The 22,300-nt window shown below is 34.9% G+C and overlaps 1 protein-coding gene and 1 non-coding gene across 2 annotated transcripts; both read left to right on the top strand.

The window, feature by feature from the left end:
• The first annotated feature begins 14,518 nt into the window (after positions 1 to 14,518).
• LOC113349087 (hydroxyphenylpyruvate reductase-like) lies at positions 14,519 to 18,108 on the top strand. The gene is made up of 2 exons (XM_026593005.1): positions 14,519 to 15,115; positions 17,386 to 18,108. The coding sequence occupies exons 1-2, from the start codon at positions 14,693 to 14,695 to the stop codon at positions 17,902 to 17,904; spliced, it is 942 nt and encodes a 313-aa protein (XP_026448790.1). The 5' UTR covers positions 14,519 to 14,692; the 3' UTR covers positions 17,905 to 18,108.
• LOC113354807 lies at positions 15,964 to 16,055 on the top strand. Its single transcript, XR_003362021.1, has one exon. It is a non-coding gene; the product is annotated as a small nucleolar RNA R44/J54/Z268 family (small nucleolar RNA).
• Positions 18,109 to 22,300: the final 4,192 nt, after the last annotated feature.

Raw genomic sequence — 22,300 nt, 5'->3', positions numbered from 1 at the left:
TGTGTAATTTTAAACCTAATGTATAAAATGAATGAATACCTTTTGGAAAACTTCCTCTATACTGCAGTAGGAGGAATCCGACCCTCTGTGGTAAGCATTGATACTCATTTACCCTAAAATCTCTTCACTAGTCTGAATTTTGTGTTACATGGTCCCTTTATCTATTTTTTCACTGCTTCAGAAATCTATTGACATACTTTTAACTATGATCTGCATTTTGAAGTCCTAACGCTTTTGAGTTTTTGTTCAATTGTGATATACAGGTAAAGTGTTTATTCACTATTTTTTAGTTGTCATCCTAAAATACAACCTTTGTTAGGGAAGTTTAGGTCTGATCATGGTTTGTGTTGATTTGTAGAGGCAGCATATGTTGTCCTTGCAGGTATTTTTCGGTATTGTTGGGACTTGAACTGACTACGCATTTTTTTTTCTTGGTTCTACATTTTTGTTTTGTCTAGATCCGATTGAAGTTAAGTTATTTAGCGATCAAAGACATAAATGGTGAAGTTTGGCGGGTAAAATTCTATATTGTATGAATAATTTTGAACTTTCTTAGTTAGGTTTGCAAAAGAATTTCAGATTGAGCACTTAATTTAGTGCTGAAAAATGTTTGACTTATTTTGCAATTATAACTCTTGTCTGAGACTAATGAATAAGATTGAATTGTTTTTGGATAAATTACTTTCTTTGAGCTTCTACATTGAATGTATTGACTTCCTTTGTGCAGTTTGTGAATGTATGAATTGCAATTCCAAAAAGAATGGCAATTCCAAAAAGAATGGCCTGCAATTGGGTTTCAAGTTTAATTGTATTGTAGGCTTGTACACTGGAAGTACGAGTCCAAGATGAGGACCAGTATTATAGGCCTGTAAACTGGAAGCCCGGGTCTATAATCATGACCTGAGCTGTACTTTTTTTTTTAATTGTAATTAAAGAATTGTCACGGGAAAAACCGTAACACAAATTGTTAGTAAAATAAACACGTGTCTTCTAAGTAATAGTTGCAAAATAACAGTAACACTTATATCCGTTACTTTAGTCGTAACAAGAAAATGACACGTGTCTCTTGGTGAATTGTTGTAGTTATGGTGTAACATTTAAAATCGTTGGTTTATATGTGATAATTAAAACACGTGTCGCTATCATAAAATTAGGTCAATTGTGACAGTTCATTATTGTTACGTTTCTTTTATGTGACTGTATCTGGATTTTGTTACAGATAAAACCGTTACAAACGCAATCACAATTATTAATAACGGGTTATTTAGTACGGTTATAACCGTTAAAAATTCAATTAGTAACAGGTATAGCCTGTGACAAAATCCTGGAAATGGTGTTGTGCCGCTTTGTAAATCATCCTGATGTTCCTCCTGCATTGGGTGCATAAGAAACTGAAATATTGTGTTTTTTATTAACTCGATACATATGTGGATATCTTATTTTGTGTAAGAATGATAAGATGCTGGTAACTGCTCTAAGATTCTATAATCCCAAAGTTATCGTGCTTTTGACTTTTTAATATTATGTGCATAGGTTTTTTATAGCTACGTGGTTAATTTTTAAATTTGTATCGGGTGATCGAGTTTATTTGCAGGCTCCAGTTACCCCAGACATGAAATTGCCTGAAATAATCAAGAGCAAAACCACTCATTCTTCGTGATGATCGTTTTTTTAATCATGCCTCGTTCATTCCAACGACCATGTCCATTCATTTTCTTCTTTATAGCTACATCACGATTATCCGATTATTTGGTGGGTGATTATCCGATTATTTATTTCTTACAAAATTGTTGAGCTATTGATTTTATTGACATTCATCCGTATGAGACTAGTTGATAAAAGATTTTGAAAGTTTTACTTATAATATGGAATGATTTAGTATGAGTTTTAAACTCAGCTTATGGTTCTTACAAAGCACAATGTAATTCATGATGATATCTGAAAAAGCGAGGGTCTAACAACACCACCCAATAATTCGATTAGCAATCTGTATGGACAAACTCCGAAATACTTTGCTAGAGAATCAACTAGACAGTCAGACTCAATCTAGATTAAAGTATCTCAAGGAGTTAATATCTCTCACTTGTTTTGATTTACTCAAGCTAAAACAATAGCGAGTCTTTAATCAAACACAAGGAATAACTTGGACGGTACCAAAGACCAATATCCAAGGATCAATCAATATCAATCAACAACCAAAGGTTGGATTTCCAATTGATGATCTTAACGCGCAACTTGTATTATTTCAATTATATAAAATATAATGCAGAAAAGAAATAACACAGACACCAAAAGTTTTGTTAACGAGGAAACCGCAAATGCAGAAAAACCTCGGGACCTAGTCCATATTGAATACACATTGTATTAAGCCGCTACAGACACTAGCCTACTCCAAGCTAGATTTATCTCCACAAATGCTTGAACAACATATTATCACAACCACATAAAATTCATCAACATCATCACCAAAAAGTTCATTTGTTTCATCATAAAAGAAATGTCCCTACAAAAATAGTAGTAGCAACCTTAAACAAACAATGACGATGGTGTCTTATATGATGTTGGTAGGGTCCACCAAATGCTATATGTATCTTCTGCTATGAACATTCATCAAGATTTCTTAGATCCCCAAATTAATTAGAACAAGTTTTCTCAACACATGTTAATCTAGATTTATCTCCATTACTATGAACAACATAATATCAAGAAACAACTAGGCTTATTCACTATTTCTTCTTCAATAACTAGTAGTGTATGTACACTGTTACTAGTTTGTCCGGCTTACCTTTTAATTTGTTTTATTTAGTTTTTTATTTCAACCTTTTTCTTTATATCATTTTTTTTATTTGACTCATTTTTATCAACGTGTTATTGTTATTATGGAATTGAAAAGATAGTTAAATAAACATTTTACGCTTTTTTTGTGTTGTATCAATATGGAAAGTAAGTCATTTTAAGCACCAATATGTGACACATGTAATAGGTACAAATATCATAGTAGAGTCAGAAGCCTACTCTAGAAAGTAGTACATGGTTAACCACAAGAAGTTAGCTCCGATTTGTTAGTGGAGATCAACCCCCTTTTTATAGCCATCTCTCTCCTTGGCCTTATCTAATAGCCATCCTTATAGAAGTATTTACAATCATACCCTTTCTTCCTTTCTAAGTTTGAATCTTTAGTCTTTCCTCTTGGACTAATTATCTTCACTTCCCTTAATGGGTCATTAGGACTTCTCTCCTTTGGGCCTAATTTATCTCTTAAGCCTTTCATTAACCCCTATTATTATCACATTTAGGTGTAAATCCATGGTCATTTCTCCCTTGGCATTTTCCAGGTATCTACAACACCAAGAAGATTCATTTACATATTTGAAATAAAATTTTGACGTAGAAGGAAGCAAAATACCGTGTATAACTAATTAAACTTTCCAATAAAAAGTTCAAAATGTTTACATCGTCGTTTTTCATGATTTCTTCCATAAATAAATACATCCTCTGTTAAATACGAATTGTTTATTAGATTAACATGTGTTGAGAAAACTTGTTCTAATTAATTGTTTTGATAACTCTTTTATTTTCTTGCTTAACATGTATTTTAGGTTCAACTTTTTTTGTAATTTGTTTTGACATTCTAATGACTGGCTATCGACATTACGAAGAATACGACAATTTTCACTGTTTTTTTATGATATTTTCTTGTACATTGTCTTTGGAAGATTTATCCCGGGATGATATAAATCTTAACATTTTAAAACGAAATCCATGACTACTGGTTTTCATCGTGGTTATAGTAATAATATATTTGAAACCCTTTTTAATATGAGAATTAAAATTTCAAGAACATATCAAAATGGTTGGCAGGATCTCCAGAAACCACTCCTAAAAACCTCTAGTTCCTCTTTGAATTATATGTATTTAATAGAAAGATCAATGAATGAAATTCTTTCCGCATACAATTTATTCCATTTAATTCTTTGGTAACCATCTTCATCTTTTCGCAAAATCATTTTCTTCGAATCAACCACATATCTTCTAACTCTGTCATCATTCGTTGGATTCATGAATGATTCTGTGTAACTAAAATTAAAAGATTCGTTAATTCAAAAAAGAAAAGACAATGACTAAATACAACCCTATTTTTAAATAAATACAACCTACATGTAATATTGATACACAAATAATAATGGGTAATGAGAACTTACTATTAATTTGATTTGAATGGTCGTCCCTGTTCAATAGGATCAACATCGTCCTTGTTTCAAAAAATCTTTGATGTTGTTAGTCGAGCTAATTGAAATAAACCCCTCATCCACATTTAAGTAGGGAAAAAATTGTAAACCTCAAACCCGACGTCCCTGTTCAATAAGAGAAAAAAAGAGATCAATTTAAACCTCAAACCCTGTTTTTCAAAAAGGGGAAAGAAAAATAATGTCCGCTAATCTTGTTTGTCGTAGTATATAAGGTTCGATTGTTTTAGTATATAGGGTTCGATGTAATATAGGGTTAACGTGAATTAGTATTCAATCAAAAGTTAATGTGAATTAGTTTGATCGAATGGATCGTCCTTATATATTAGATTATCTAAAAGATTTATGATTCTTCAATTTCTCAAAGCTATCATAATTTATAGAGAATTATTTACGGTTGAGTTTTACAATTTGTACACTTTTTAAATGATTAATCATAATATCAGAGAAAATGAAGTTAGTTAATAAGTTACGGTACCACGGAAAAAGCTTAGGAAGGGGATTAGGTTACGGAGAAGAAGGAAATGAGGTGGGTTTTAGCTACCCACGTCAATTAGGTTACCAACTTTTTGTTTAGGTTGCGTTTAGTTTTGTTATAGGTTGTATTTAGTCACTACAAAAAAAAGTTATATTTTATAACAACTTTATTAGCCATAACTTCGTTTTTTTCACTTGTATTTTTGATCGACTATTTTTTAATAGTTTATCGATTTGTTATTGCCATTATGGTAATTTATCACATGCTTCTATGATAAAATTTATAGTCTCGTGGTGGTATGTTCACTTCCAGCGATATATTCAAGTATATCATCGAGGAGTTTGATTTCGACGTGATATAGAACCACACAATCAGCAACAAAGCCATATGTGTGGTATCTGCAACAATTATAAGTAGCACTAATGTTTTATGTCACTTACATTTATGCGACATAAGACTTTAAAACTTCAACTATATGTAAGTTTCCCGAAATGGCATATGACCTAAGATCAGTTGCATCTTTAGCCTTAGGTTCAGCCTTTTACAAAGGATTATCAAAATCTTTTTAATCTATTTATCTGTCTTTGATCAGTTGCATCTTTAGCCTAGGTTCAACATTTTATAAAGGATTATCAAAATCTTTATAATCCCTTTATATGGAGTGGTTTTTTTCTCTCCATTTTTATTTGTTTTGGTTGACTTTATCCCTTTCGCCAAAGAGTTAACATAAATATATTGGTGTGTGAGTTGGATCGTTTACGATCTGCATAAACTTATTAAGCATATGTCTTAGCATTTGGTACCTAATTCGCTAGTCGATTACGGCTTACCCGTCTTTTTATGAGTGGGTGCACATCTTGTGCAATGAAGTACTGTATGCGAGTTCAATATTTATAATGTAACGAATTTTGGATTAGATGCATGTGTTATCTTAAAAATCCGTTGGACGCCCACAATTGTTGATTTTTTTCCTTCCACAAGTCTATGTTTTTAGAACAGTATCTTGGATGTCATTAGCATAGTGTACTACCTGGTTATTGATCGATTCAAGTAACACTTTTAGTTTTATCAGCAAAAACATGATAGTATTATAACCCATGCGATATAGTATAAATGGGGTGTCTTTAAGGTGTAATCATACTTGGGACAAAAAGATATTAAAAAGATACTAATTATTATCGGTAATGTGTGCTAGGTATAAAAAAAAATTAAACCATTTTTTTAGTGTGATTTTCATCTATTGGCAAATCAGTTCTGATTATCCTCATGGTAACATGGTAGTCTCTTTGCAAACTCTCTCCATCAACTGTTCTAAAACCTTCTTCATAGAATAAGATTCAACCTATCAAAAACCTGTAAATCCTATTGCCATTATTCCTCTAATCTTCAAAAAAAAAACCTCTAATTTCTATTCACTTCCTTCAATTAAGAGTTTTGGCGGAACTCTTCGTGTAATTAAGAAGTGATTACCGAAATAATCAAACTCTAGATTTGCAATCGATCAATATAGATCTCAAAGAGAAACTACAAGGTGATGTCGATCTCACATAACTAGTTAATTAAGTCTACCAAAGATAAACACAATTCTAGTTGTATCCCAGCCGATCAAGGTTTGTGTACTAAATCCACAAGATACGAAAACTAATAAGAATTATTCTTCGTCTTCAAATCTTTTATTTCCTTCAATACCTTCACAACACAACTTGAATCCTCTTGTGATCAATCACGCACAGAACGGAGTCTGTTAACAATGAATTATCACAAGACGTCTTTAGATATGAAAATGGTTCTAAAGATCCCATCGATACTTTGACCTAGTTTGAGTGACCCTTATGTCAGAAGAGAAGGCTCTCAAGAATAATCAAACTAGGTGCAATCAAAGTTACAACAACCGTTAGTCAATCAAATTAATAATCGAAAACTAAAATAACAATGCAATTTTCTATTTTCTCACCAACGGTACTCGTAGAGGTTCTTGATCTCACATAAGTCTTTAAACAAGCGGTCGTAAGAGATTTCGCCTAATTAGGGTACTTTCCTCTCCAAATAAATGGCTCTACCAGAAACTACACGAATGAAGTTTTCCTGGCTCTTATGATAGTTTGTAAGAAATGCAAAATCAGGTATTTACAGACCAAGGTTGTTTGGACAACAAGGAAATTCCAAAACCGAAAATATTCTCAAGATATTCACATTAAAGTACCTAATTTCGGTTTTCCAATTTCCAATTAAATGCCAAACCCCCTATTTCCGAAAACTCTCACAGAAAACTTCTATTATTAGTCTAGCACATTAACTAATAGTATTTCCAGAGGATATGCTTTAATTGTTGGTAATTAAAACATATATGATGAAAATCATAATTAAATGCTTTTCACTTTTTTGGTATGGGATCACCTTGAGTATCAAGGAATATCTTTGAAAAATTAATGATAAGAGTTATGCACATGTTCAAATAATGTCGACATCTAGAAGCTTCTCATCTTAGCAAACCCCAAACCATATTTCACACACATCAAAAAGAAATATGTGAACCATGAAAACTTGGTTTTTCTCATGGAACCGATTATACCATCACTCTAAAATATGTTGTGACCGGATATAACATGATTCCCAAGATAGGTTGTAATCGGTTACACCTCTCCACAAAGTAGCTTGTGACTGGTTACACCTTGCTTCCCAGAGGTAGCTTGTGACCGATTACAACTAACTTCCCAATTCATCTTGTGACCGGTTATACCTTGGATTCCAAAGTAACTTGTGACCGGTTACAACTTGCATTCCAATATAGCTTGTGATCGGTTACACCTTGATTTCCAAAGTAACTTGTGAACGATTACAACTAAATATATATCATAGACTATGACCTGTTATACCACAACTCTCAACCAACGTTAAGATTGGTTCTACTTAGTCATCTTGTATTGATCAATCAAAATATTCAATGAAGAACCGGATCAACACATCATGATTTCCCTTTCGATCATGAAACAATTTCATACATCTACCTCCTTAAACTAATGTAATAACACATAATTATCTAGGATGAAATTACACCTATATAATTCACACATAATCAAGTAACTAAATACAATAGATTATGTTGATGTCGTATTTACAAAGTTCAAAAGATAAGCGTTATACTTCGTAATATAATTCCTTAATACTTTGATCATACTATTATGACCAAGTCTAACACTAGAGTTTCATATGTATATATCTTGACATATTATGTTTTCAATTTAAAACGACTTGAAAGATATGTTAGAAATGGAAACAAGATCAAGTCAATATTACTAACCTCAAGAGGAAAGATGATGTCATCGTTGCAGTCATTACTTCTTCAATTTCCTCAGGTCTTCGGAGTAATACTGGTACGTCTCAACATTCCTATAATTTCTAGTCTAACCTAAACGAAGTTGACTCTAGTATTTAATCAAACGAATCTAGATGAGTTTTGATACTAAAATATGACAACCAACCTTGACATACCAACGTTTGGTGGGTTCAACCGAGATATGCTCTAACATAGTTACTTCTATTAAGCAATGCATGCATAAAGCTCTACATGACTTCAAGTTATTTGATCTACATCAAGCCTTAAATTTCTGTTCGGACACGAGTGTTACTCAGTGCCCTCCTCCTTTGGTTATCAAGATTAATGTCGATGCAGCATTTAATAATGGGAAAGGAGCAATGGCATCAATGGATAGAGACTCCTTTGTCAATCATTTGGGTAGTGGAACACCCTGTTTTGATGTCAACTCTTAGCTGAGGCAAAAGCTTATGGAGTTGGTCTTTTATTAGCAAGCAAATTGCAGGTGACCAAGATCATAGTAGAAGGTGATGCGATTGATATTCCTAAAGCTATCACAGGCAAAACTCATGAGATACCACGGGGTATTCAAGATCGTATCAAGGATTTATGTGAAGTAAATATCATGATCGTACCTAGAGATGATAATTCTATTGCACATGATTTGGCCCAAAAGTGCAATCTCTAATTATATAAACAAATGATGGGTTCATAATGAACCACCAAGTTATATCTTGGAACACCTCAATTTATTTGAGGCGTAATATAAATAAAAATGTGTTTCCTACAAAAGAATTTATTCAGCTCCCTTGGATGGTTCCTCATGAGGGTCGCTGGTAGGCTACCACGGCAACCTGTTCAATTAATGTAATAGTAGTACGCCATTGAAGCTTAGCTTGTTAGGCTTCCAACTAGTTTCATGTAATTCGTGATCCAATAATATTTAAATATTAATTAATTATAAAAAATATTCATTAAGTTCATTTGTATCCGATCTGTCGCATCCATTGGACGCTGGATTACGGACGTTAAACACCATGTACAGTAAAACTTCGATAATGAATCCGCGATAAATTAATAACTTCGCTAAAATAATAATTTTTTTCGGTCCCGACTTGGGCCAGTGTATTAAATTAATAACCTCGCTAAATTTATAAGATAATAAAAATTTTACGGCTATTTTGCGTTTCCTCCCCTCCCAAAATCGCTAATTAGTGTTTCCTCCCCAAAAAGATTCAAGTTAGTGTTTCCTCCCATCGTTACTTTTTCCATCTGATTTCCAGTTAGTCGAGTCATTACAATTGTACACGTAGCATATATAAAAGTTATTTTGCTAAATTCACTAAAATACCCTTATCTTCTTCGCTCAATCACTCTTTCTTTCTTCCCATTCACTTTCATCGACGGAAACACTCTTGGACACAACGACGCACAGTTAAGATTTAACTCTAATCAAATTCAGATCAAATCAAATCATCACCAGTACTCCTCCTCCTTACACAACCCAAATCAAATCGAAACCCTTGGAAACTCTGTAGCAGCAATTCATTGAATCAGATCTAATGGCAGCAACTATAGAAAGATCTAATTGAATTTCGATTAAAAATATACAGAATGGTTAGGGTTTTTATAGATTCAAATTTAATTGCAGCAACTACAGAGAGATCTAATCGAATTTCGGTAAGTTTTTTTTATAAAATGGTTTGTTGTAACTTGATCAATTCATACTCGAAACAACAACTTTACAAGCTGATGTTAATTAATTACTTGTTTGATCATCAATAGTTTCTACGACAACAGAAACATTTTCTAACAAGGGTTAATTAGAAATTCCTTTGATGCTTCAGATATAATACAAGTTAAGGTTTAAGCGATAAATTGAACTGTTTAAAAGAATTGCTCCTAATAAGCTTAATTTAATATTAATAAGATCCTTACCATTTGCTGAATGGGGTTGGGTGACAAATCCTGCATTAATTGATAAATCCTAACAGTGTTTGAATTTCTTATTTGTTTTGAGATTGTTTTCTTGGTTTGAAGATAGGGTTTACTGTAATTTGATTGATGAAATTTAGTTGCTGCAAGTATTGGACTATAATATCAAACCACCATTAATGGTGTAAGAATCAGTTTACTGGTTTAGGATATGTTCTACAGCTTGGACGAGAGATACGTGCGGAGAAGCATAAATGGTTTTTTGTGTTGTGAATCTTCACCATTCATTATTACACTTTATCTACCACCGTTAGATTAAGTTAGTATGAGAGGGCATTTCCGGTACTTCAATTTACATGTTCGCAGTTTATGCCATGCGTGCATAAAGGCTGATTCAGCTACCGGAGTAATGGATGGAATACCTGACGATAGGAGGAAACACTAATTTGAATCTTTTTAGGGGGGAAACGCTAATTAGCGATCTTGGGAAGGCGAGGAAACGCAAAATTAATAATCATTATAATAGCATTACATTACCGGTGAGTTACTAAAATAAGATTCCAAAGTTGTTTGTTTCTTGTTCACATTTATGCAACACTGGACTTCATCTCTGATTTTTTTATAGTTCCTTGAGAAGTTAAGGAGTGCCTTTCTCAAATTGTAGGGAGAAATCTTTTAACTTTACTATTGATAAGATTGCTTATTTACGAGAAACTGGATTCACTTGAGATGTATTCCGATGCACGCTTAATTGTATTTGATATCGTTCCTTGACACAATCGTATGTTAAATTTTTCAAGAAGCCATTTTTGTGTTTCTTTTTGAGTCACATTTGGATTGGAATGACTATACTCACACAATGCTTTTCGAATCTCGTTTGTCATCGTGGATATTTTTTGACACCTTTGAGACGAGAAGTATGAGCTATTGTTACATTCTTTTTTTGTGTTGTTGTTTTTTGTTTCTTTTAACATCAAAAAATATATAAATTTATGCACATAATATGCAATATACAAATAATATTATATTTATGTAAAGAGGAGGCAGGGTCTTATTTGACAATTTTTAACAGTCTCATCTTGACCATTGGATGATGAAATACTAACCGTCCTAATATTTCCTTAAATCCGGGTTACCTGATGCCTGTATTGAAACTTGATGCTGTTTTGTTTCCCAACTTTCCTTCGTCTCTCTTCTAGCACATAAACCAAGAGGGGTTTGGATTTAGATCGATATTTTGAAACATGTTCGGTTAACACAATATCGAATAATAATCATCAAAATCGTTAAAAATTTTTATTAGCAGTTCCAGAAGTGATTGATCATTCATCCAAATCCTTAAAAAATTATCAACATCGAATAAACGGTTTGTTTGAATCTCTTCTTCTCATATGATATGATCAAAGAACAAAAAAAATTAAAATAGTGATTTACAATTATATTTTAGTTGATTGGGAATGGAAAAGTACTAATCATTTTGAGGTTTTGTGATAACATACTATATTGTCAACAATGGGGTTTTGTTATCACATATTGTCAACAGTGGGAAAATATTCTATGTTTCTTTGATGAATCAAATGATCTAGTTATATATGAACATCACCTGTAAACCCTACATTCTACATCATGTTGTAGACGGATTCCATGAATCAGAAATTGTGAAATGACAAAAAGCCTAAAATTTAATACAATACAATTGATTATCCTTCTCTTGTGTTTTTAGTTTTGATTGAATCATAATCAATGCAAAAGTTTTTTTATGGAAAAAGAAGAAGACCGAGAGAAAATTCTTGGAGAGAGGTGATGAAAATTGACCGAATGAGTATCTCGTCAACTAGGAATTACGACTGCACGAACTGTAGAAACATGTGTTTTACTATTGGCTTCAAGAACAGCAACAGAGAGATAATGGCCTAGAATTCTCTTTGAAACAGACTCGGAGAACCTCCTACGTTTCATTACATCAACTACCACACCACCTTGGCACATAGCAGAAATGATTGAAGAAATAAAAAATAGACTGAGGCAAATCCCGCAAGCCGATATACAACACAATTACAGGGAAGGAAATCAAGCAGCGGACGGATTGGCAAATCATGTAGCAGATGGAAGCCAAACAGGAAACTATTCAACCAAAATCTGGGACCAGACAATCCCATCTTTTATCAGTCACATTTTATTTCAAGACTCTGTGGGTACCACATATCCACGACAAGTTGTAATCTAAACTTTCTTAATAAATTCATGCTTCAAAAAAAAGAATGAGTATCTCGTTTCAATACGGGCATCGGGTAACCCGGAGTTAATGCAAATATCAGGACCATTGGTATTTCATCATCCAATGGTCAAGATGAGACTGTCAAAAATTGTAAAATAAGACCCTGTCAAGGGATCCCTCCTCTTATTTAAACAACTCGTAAGTTTATTACACAAAACTTTTGGTTGGCAACGTAGCAACAAGCTGGGCACCAACACCCCTTTATTATTTCAATATGCAATATAATATACTATACTATACCATATTATATTATATTATGCCAAAAATTTATTACTTCATCAATTTGAATTGAAAATACTATCTCAAGATATTTGTTATTATGGGAAACCATTAAGTTTAACTTAAATATTTTCTTTTATTTTATTTTTGAAACTTAAATTTAGAGTGTTTCGATAATTTAATAACTTATTAATTTATCGATAAATTAATACTTCGCTAAATTGATAGAATTTGTCAGTCCCAACATTATTAATTTATTGAAATTTTACTGTATTAAATTGGATGCGGACGAGGCTAAAATCTAACCAATCCGGACCCGGACCATGATGAGCCGAGCACATATTCCACCCAAATGAGAAGGAACGATTTTTTGGGGACCATGGTTTTTTTTGGGGGACCATGGTTTTATTTTGGGTAAAGATATTAGAAGTAAATCTAGGTCACCCCTTATCTAGATATTTATATTAATACCTAAATTACCCTCCTGATTAATTTTGGGTGATGATTAGTTAGTGTTAATAATAGTTAGTGTAATGATTAAGTTAAAGATAATTAGTGAGATTAAAAAATCAGATGGTTTTTTTTTAAAGAAGTTGAATTATTGAGAGAGTAAAGTTAGAGAAGATGAAGAAGGAAAACATGAAAAACGATGGATTTTACCAACCACAACCGGAGGAAGGGTATTTGGGTAACCAAGTATGCTTCAAACTTAGATAATGTTGGTTGAATTGCTCCAAACTTTCAAAAAAAATGAAATTTTTTATGTAGATTTGGGCCAGTTCGGTTACCATATGTCAAGAACATGTAACCGAACACACCTGAAAGTGTAGTTCGGTTATGTTTTCCAAACACGTAGGTTACCGAACTCGCTCGTTAATGGAGGTTTTGGTCGTACAGTGTAATGTTCGGTTACCTAGGATAAAATGGTAGGTAACCGAACTTTGAAGTTAACAATTTATTTGGGTACATTTTGTGTGTTCGGTTAGTTCGCAAACTTCAACGCAACCAAGTTCCCAACCGAACTGCAGGTTAAAAGTAACCTAGTGTTAGAAGTTCGGTTGGCTCGCAAACTTCAACATATTTTGCGAATCAACCGAACTGGGCTTATATATGAATATATGCAATTAGGCAAACTTTCGGTTACTACGAAATTTATTTCTTGGCGAATTAGGTAGAGTTCGGTTATGAAGTTTCAAAGGTAGAGTTCGGTTACAAAGAAAACTTAACATTTTTGCGAGCGAACCGAACTTGTGGACTTCTCATTATTTTCGTAAACTAAAGTTCGGTGATATCCTTATTTTGTGAAGGGACCGAACTTATGGACTTGTGTTGTTCTAACACAAGGAGTTCGGTTAAACGTATTTTTTTGCGAATCAACCGAACTCTGAGTTCGGTTAAGAAAAATTTAATTCGTGATAACCGAACTTTTCTCTGAAAAAAAACCTCCATTAAACCTCTCTGCAACTTCCATTTTCAACTCATTTTAATGATTACTTCTCATTTATTCAACCAAAAACGAATGACAAGTAATGGGTTTGTGAGAATATCTTTGTTAATGTTTTAAATTAAGCTATATATATATATATATATATATATATATATATATAGTGGTGGTGGTGGTAATCGGAGGTGGTGGTGGTAATCGGTGGTTGGTGGTGGTGATAATCTGAGGTGGTGGTGGTGGTAATCGGCGGTGGTGGGTGGTGGTGGTAATCGGTGGTTGGTGGTGGTGATAATCGGAGGAGGTGGTGGTGGTAATCGGCGATGGTGGGAGGTGGTGGTGGGAGAGGTGGATAGGTGGTTATTGGATTGGTTTTAAATTAAATTAGATTAAGAGTAGGTTAGTCATTTCAATGTTTTAGGACACCCCTTATAACTATAGGGAAGGTGGCCTAATAAAACCACGATCCCTCAAAAAAAACCATCGTCCCTCAAAAAAAAATCGTTCATGAGAAGCTACCAAAGTTGCATATACCCGGTCCCAAGCCCATTCACTCTTACAGTTATCGATCACAAATTCCAATCTGCAAGCACCACCGTGTCACACTCACTAACTGAGTGAGATAAATCAAAATCTCCGAATCAGTGGGGGCATTTAAGTGAGGTCACACAAGAATCCTTGCCAACCATATCATCAAACACAAACACTAGAAAAACTTCTGAACCCTAAAAAATAATACCTAATCCTACCTCATCATCATCATCATCATCTGCTAGAAATGGAAGCCATTGGAGTTCTAATGACCTGTCCAATGTCAACACCACTAGAAGAAGAACTTGATAAGAAATTCAAGCTTTTCAGGTTCTGGAATTTCCCTGACAAGATTGATTTCTTGAAACAGAATTCTAATTCAATTAGAGCTGTAGTAGGAAATGCTACTGCTGGTGCTGATGCATCATTGATTGATTCATTACCTAAATTGGAAATCATATCAAGTTTTAGTGTTGGTTTAGATAAGATTGATTTGGGTTATTGTAAGCAGAAAGGTATTAGGGTTACTAATACACCTGATGTATTGACTGAAGATGTTGCTGATATTGCTATTGGTTTGATTTTGGCTACTTTGAGGAGGATTTGTGAGAGTGATCAGTATGTCAGGAAGGGATTGTGGAAATTGGGGGATTTCAAAATGACTACAAAGGTTTGTTTTCTTTTATCTTCAAATTCTTTGATCTTTATGATTTGTTTCTTTTAGTCTTTAGTCAAAAATGAAAATATCTTTGGTAAAATCATGTAGTTCTTTTGTCTGTATTTTGTTAATTACTCAATGAAAATCTTTGACCCACCCATTAATCATAGCTTATTGATAGTCCCATATGTGAACTGATCAGGTAGTTGGTAAAATAAATAACAACTGTCCCGTAGCGACAATCATCTTTTTGCAGTCTAATTCTCATTCTTATTCAGTAGGATTCCACTTGTTTTCTGTTTTGAATATAACTGAATGAATGTATGTCCTAGATGTGAACTGGTCAGGTCTTGATATCACAAATGCCCCATTGAAAGTACTAGTTTGACAAGTTTTTGATGCACTGCCACTATGTTGGAAATATTCGTTTTTGTTCCTCCATGTTTTGTTTATTGAAGTATTCCTATGGTCGTTTCTCATATAGTATTTATTGCTTTGAGTTTTCTCAGCATTTTGCATCTTAATTGTGATACTAGATACCATTACTTACTAGTCCTTGTCAAGGCCTTGTTTGCTAAGTACTTGATGCACTTTTATCAGTTGGTGTTATATACTGTATACTGTAAGAAAGGTAAAGATAAGAAAGGGAAGATAGACTATATTATGCTCGATAGGTTTTGACACTTTGCTGTTAGGAATGCCATACCTTGAGAGGTCATATTCTAGTGTGTGTGTGTGCGTGTTCATCATTCCTCCAACAATTAATTTAACTGAATCTTACAAAAACCTTATGGTGTTCTTTCATCTACTTTGTCTTCTCTCTCTTCGGAGATTGCTTTTTCTTCTTTTCTTCTTTTCTCCTTTCAAGTGATGATAAAAGAGACGGGGACATGGAAATCCTTTTTAAGGAGAATTAAATGTTGATTCATCTTTGGAATCTCTCTGATGCATATATGAACACTTATTTCTTCTTCAATAGGTGATATCAATTTTGAGCTCAGATTTATTTATTGTAGAATTTTGTTGAAATTTTCAAGTGATTTTAAAACAGAAACTAAAGGAATCCTATTTAAGGATATTAGAATTTTGACGCCTCTTGGAAATGTCTCTGATGCATTTTGTGAAACATTTGGGGGTTTTTCAGATACTTTTGGTAGTTTATAGGGGTAAACTATTTGCCAACCATTGTGGATTACTAGATACTTTGCAGAATTTCTCAGGTTAATAGATTTGATTATGAGTCAACTTCCTCTTTTGATGATGTTCATTGCCTACATGTATCTTATTTATTCTTTGATTCACTGCTGTATTGGACGAGGTTGTTTGTCTTTCCCCAATTTTCTCATATGTGGTTATTCGCAGTCATAAGAATGTATTCTTTTGACATTGCATGTACACAGAATTGCTTGGGGATCACCTTTTAAGAAATGAACCCGTTAACGTGAAAAAGCTATTATATTTGCTTTAAGACATATCACTTACATATTGAAACTTACTAGTCAAAATCCCCTACCAAGATGTGAAGGTAGCATAACTATTATCAAACTTGGGATTAAACTCAATTGAACTTGTTCCGCTCGCTTATTGGTAGACTGTCGCTTCACCCATCTCAATTATAGGTCTCTTATCTAATGCAATAAGGATTTTTCATCTGTACTTATTTTGGCAATAAGAGACCTATGATTGAGATGAGTGAAGCGACGTTGTCAACCGAAGAGCAAGAGAAACAAATCCAATCGAGTTTACATCCAAAGTTTGGTTACGGTTATGCCTCCTTCATCTGTTGATGGGGGGTTTTGGCTGCTAAGATTCAATCTGCAATGACACGTCTTAGTGCAAATGTAGTAGCTTTTTCGTGTTAATTAGTTTTTTATTAGCAGGGGATTCCTAAGCATTTCTGTGTGGATGGAGTGTCAAAGTAGGCATCTTAATGCAATTTCTGTGATCGTTGCTTTTTAGTTCTTGGTCTGTTCTGATTCTACATGTGAATTAAATATTTCCACCTTGTTTGTTGACAACTTGATGCACCTGAAGCAGTTGTCTTAATTTGTTTTAGGTAAACGGAATATCTTGTACACTTAAACGGGTGTGTAAGAGAGAGAATATATAATTTTTACTATGCTTGATAGGTTTTGGCATTTTGCTACTGCACACACACTTAAGAATGTCATCTTGCTTAGTTTTTTGCTATTAATGTGATTGCTTTAGCTGAAGAAAGTCATATCTTAAACTCTTACAGAAATCTTACATTGTTCTTCGTTTACTTTGCTTTCTGTTTGCAGTTCTCTGGCAAAAGGGTAGGCATCTTGGGTTTGGGAAGAATTGGTTTAGCAATTGCCAAGAGAGCGGAAGCTTTCAGTTGCCCTATAAGTTACTACTCCCGAAATGAAAAACCCAACACAACATACAAGTATTATTCAAACGTTATGGACTTAGCATCAAACTGTGATATCCTCGTGGTTGCTTGTCCACTCACAGCAGAAACTCGTCACATTATCAATCGTGAAGTGATGAATGCATTAGGTCCCAAGGGAGTCCTCATCAACATCGGCCGTGGTCCTCATGTCGACGAACCCGAGCTTGTTTCTGCATTGGTCGAAGGCCGGTTAGGTGGTGCAGGTCTTGACGTATTTGAAAATGAACCCGAGGTACCAGAAAAGCTATTTGCACTCGATAATGTCGTGCTGCAACCACATGTTGGAAGTGGCACATTCGAAACTCGTGCTGATATGGGGAACCTCGTAATTGGGAATTTGGAAGCTCATTTCCTGAACAAACCTTTGTTAACTCCAGTTGTTTGAGGTGGAGAATGTGTTGCCAGTGTTGGTATTGATAGTCTTGTGTTTCAGGTCAAGAAACTATTATCATCCGGGGATGAAAATTCCTGATAAATAATCATATTTATGGGAAACTAAAAGACCTGTTCTACTTGTTAATTTTTAGGGTATGACTTGAACTTTTTAGCTGATAATTATTTTAGGTATGCCTTAAATTTTCTAACTCCACATCGAACTTGGTTTCTTTTGACTACTTGGTTTCTAGCCCAATCCTTTTGAACATCTTCATCACTTTTGTTTTGATGCAAAAAGAAGAACATCTTCATCACTTCTCGGGAGAGTTTATTTCAAAATCTATCTGGCTTCTTAAATTATTTTCCTTAGAACAGCAAAAGAAATAATAGCGTGAGGATGAGTGTTTGTGAGAAGTAGAAATCAGGAGTAGAAACATTTTACTTCACAAGAAGCTACATTTACTACTTGATCCAAACAAGCAATTAGAGGTTAAAAATTATGATTCATATTCTCATGTTCCATACTCACGTGGGGATAATAACCCACGTGGAAGAGGACAAAGGGGTCATCGTGGAAGGGGCCATGGGCGTGGAGGCCATTCAAATACCTGGTCTAGAGATGTTACTTCTGGACCTAGTAGTAGGGGCAACATTGTTGAAAAAGCACATAAGAACTCCATGTCTAAGAAGGTCGAGAATGACAATGCACCTTGTTACAGGTGTGGAATCTCCGGACATTGGTACCAGCAATGCAAAGCTAGTGCCAAAGTAGCAGCCAACTACAAAAAGTACCGGGAATCTATTGATCAAGAAGCTCACTGTGTGGAAGAACATGATCATGCCCCAGATGTCAACTTGACCATTTCAGACTTTCAAAGGCAACAAGAACCATGCCCTTATGGAAACACCTGACTTTGATTGATTGTTATTTTTCTTTAGTTATTCTTTGATCCTAAAAACTTGTTTATTTTCTTTCTTTGTGGTTTAGAAGACTTTGGTTTAAATATTTGCTTTGATGACTTAAACTATGTTAGGTAGTCTTAAATTATCGCTTTTTGTTGATGGATCAGTGGTTTTTAATTTTTATGGGTACTTATTATGCTTTGGATTTAATTTTTACTGTGATAATCTATTGTATGATTGAATTATGTGACCGAATTCTTTGAAGTCCCATTTACTTGTAGGAATGTCATCCTCAGAAGAGATTGAGTGCCTAGCTGATAGTGGCACCACATACACTATTTTAAGAAATAGGCAATTATTTGTTGACTTAATTTCTTATAAATCCTTTGTGACTACGATGATTGGATCATCACAAGTGATCATTGGGCGAGGTAATGCTCAATTTTTGTTGCCAAATGGCACAATGATTAAAGTCACAGAAGCTCTATATGCACCAAAAGCTAACCGTACCTTGTTAAGCTTCAAAGATATCCGTGCAAATGGTTATCACTTGAAAACTCACTGCGAAAATGGAATTGAATATATAAATATTATCTCTAATACATGTGGAAGAAAACGCATTTTAGAGAAATTAATGAGTCACTCTAGTGGTTTGTACACTACTACTATTCGAATTATCGAATTACATGTTGTTACCAACGATGAATTGTTGAACAGTGACTTATACAAGCTTTGGCACGACCGCCTGGGGCACCCAGGTCGTGATATGATGATCCGTGTTTTAAAGAACTCACACGGACATCCTTTCTTTCGAGTGAAAAGTAAAATGAGACAAAAGACAGTTACAATGGAAAGTAACAACGTCTGCCAACCACTGCCATCTAAAGCAACTGATGTGCAACCTCTCTCTCATTCTACTTCGTGGACTTTGTCAAAACCACACCACTCATTTTGAAAAGCTTGTTCTTTAGCAAAGACAGGAGCGAGACCATCCTATGCTAAAGATACAAAACAAAACATTCCATTTTTACAAAGAATACAAGGTGATATTTGTGGACCTATACATCCAGAATGCGGACCATTCAGGTATTTTATGGTTCTGGTAGATGCTTTGACCCGTTGGTCACATGTTGCATTACTGTCCACAAGAAATGCTGCCTTTGCAAAGCTCCTAGCACAAATTATACGTTTGAGGGTTCACCACCCCGATTATCCAATCAAGTCTATCAGACTTGATAATGCTGGAGAATTTACATCTAAAGGATTTGATGATTTTTGTATGTCTATCGGAATTGACGTAGAGCACCCTGTACCCCACGTACACACACTCAAAATGGTCTCACAGAAGCTACCATAAAAAGGTTACAGATGATAGCTAGGGCATTAGTTATGCGTTCCAACCTACCTATTACTTCCTGGGGGTACGCCATATTGCATGCAACATTACTTATTCGCTTTTGACCCACTATTAACCACCATTTTCTGTGTACCAGTTGGTAACTGGATATGAGCTTGATATTTCATATTTACGCATTTTTGGTTGTGTTGTATACGTGCCTATTACGCCCCCACAACGTACTAAGATGGGTCCGCAAAGACGATTAAGTATTTATGTTGGATATGAATCCCCAACAATTATCCGCTATTTGGAACCTTTGACAGGCGATCTCTTTACCGCTAGATTTGCGGACTGTCACTTTGATGAGACAACCTTCCCGTCGTTAGGGGGAGGTATGGAAAAGGATTTCCTAAGGGAACAACAGGAATTGTCATGGTGTATCCCCACTTTGTCTCATCTTGATCCCCGCACCTCACAATGTGAAAATGAAGTGCAAAGAATTATTGATCTTCAGAATGTGGCAAACTCAATGCCTGATGCATTCACTGATATTGCTAAAGTGACGAGATCATACATACCAGCTGCAAACGTGCCTGCAAGGTTAGAAATCCCGAATACGGGAAAAGGCACCTTATATAGAGGTGTCAAACCTACACTTGGTGGAAGTGTAGTTGAGGTCGTGGCCCCTCAAAGGAAGAGGGGAAGACCACCTGGTTCGATGGATACTCACCCAAGGAAGAAAAGAGTGAGTAAGGCACAACCCGATCCATTTATCATCAATTCAGATAATCCCTCTCATGAGATTGTCTATGATTACAGCTATGTCCATGATACTGGAGGACTCTCCGATGTTTGAAATGATTCCAGAGAACAAAGAAATATCTATGGATTATGAGAGTGCATACGTGTTGATGGAAAGATCCTCCATGCAGATTGATGATGCATTTGCATACACTGTTGCTCAAGAGATCATTGAGCACGATGACATCGAACCACGCTCTATTGCAGAATATCAAAAAAGAGCAGACTGGCCTAAATGGGAAGTTGCAATCCAGGAAGGATTAAATTCACTGGCAAAGAGACGGGTATTTGGTGCGGTAGTGCTAACCCCACTAGGTGTAAATCCCGTAGGACATAAATGGGTATTTGTTAGAAAGCGTAATGAGAAGAATGAAGTCTTGAGGTATAAGGCTCGCCTTGTGGCGCAAGGCTTCTCACAACGCCCTAGAATTGATTATGAGGAAACATACTCTCCCGTAATGGACGTCATAACGTTCCTCTACTTAGTTAGCTTGGTAGTTTCAGAAGGACTTGAAATGCAGCTTATGGATGTGGTTACGACATATCTCTATGGGGATCTAGATTCAGAGATATACATGAAAGTGCCTGATGGCCTTCCATTGCCCGAATCAAGTAACTCTAAACCACGGAGTGCGTTTTCGATTAAGTTGAAACGCTCACTTTACGGATTAAAGCAATCCGGGCGGATGTAGTATACCCGCCTAAGTGATTATTTGCTTGGGAAGGGATATACAAATAATGAGTTATGCCCCTGCGTACTTATAAAGAAAACGAGTTCCGTATTTGCAATTATAGTTGTTTATGTTGATGATATGAACATAATAGGTACTCTTGATGAAATAAGAGAAACCGCAAGCTACCTGAAATCTGAATTTGAGATGAAAGATTTTGGGAAAACTCGGTTTTGTCTAGGACTTGAGCTAGAACACCGAGCCTGTGGAATACTAATCCACCAGTCTGCATATGTCCATAAGATACTCAGACAATTCAATATGGACAAGGTGCATCATGCTAGCACTCCCATGATTGGTCGAAGTTTAGATGTACAAAAGGATCCATTTCGTCCAAAGGAAGATGGCGAAGAGGTATTGGGAGCTGAAATTTCCTACCTAAGTGCAATAGGCGCATTATTGCACTTAGCGCAATGTACTCGACCTGATATATCATTCTCAGTGAACTTGTTAGCTAGATATAGCTCAGCGCCAACGCAGCGTCATTGGAATGATATAAAGAATGTATTCAAATACCTTAAAGGAACCATTGACATGGGTCTATCTTATCCCTATGAGGACGAAAGGAGGATTGTTAAAGCAACCCCCTGCACTGAAACCCCAAATAATGTTTTGGTTGGTTTTGCTGATGT

Source organism: Papaver somniferum, chromosome 2, assembly GCF_003573695.1.
Source record: "Papaver somniferum cultivar HN1 chromosome 2, ASM357369v1, whole genome shotgun sequence".
Classification (NCBI taxonomy): Eukaryota; Viridiplantae; Streptophyta; class Magnoliopsida; order Ranunculales; family Papaveraceae; genus Papaver; species Papaver somniferum.
The sequence above is the reverse complement of the archived record's forward strand: the minus strand, read 5'-3'. Positions and strand labels throughout refer to the sequence as shown.

Excerpts from the sequence above, each read along its gene's own strand:
- LOC113349087 (XM_026593005.1), top strand. The coding sequence starts at position 14,693 with ATGGAAGCCATTGGAGTTCTAATGACCTGTCCAATGTCAACACCACTA. Across the intron at positions 15,116-17,385 it reads ATTTCAAAATGACTACAAAG|TTCTCTGGCAAAAGGGTAGG; the intron begins GTTTGTTTTCTT and ends TTCTGTTTGCAG.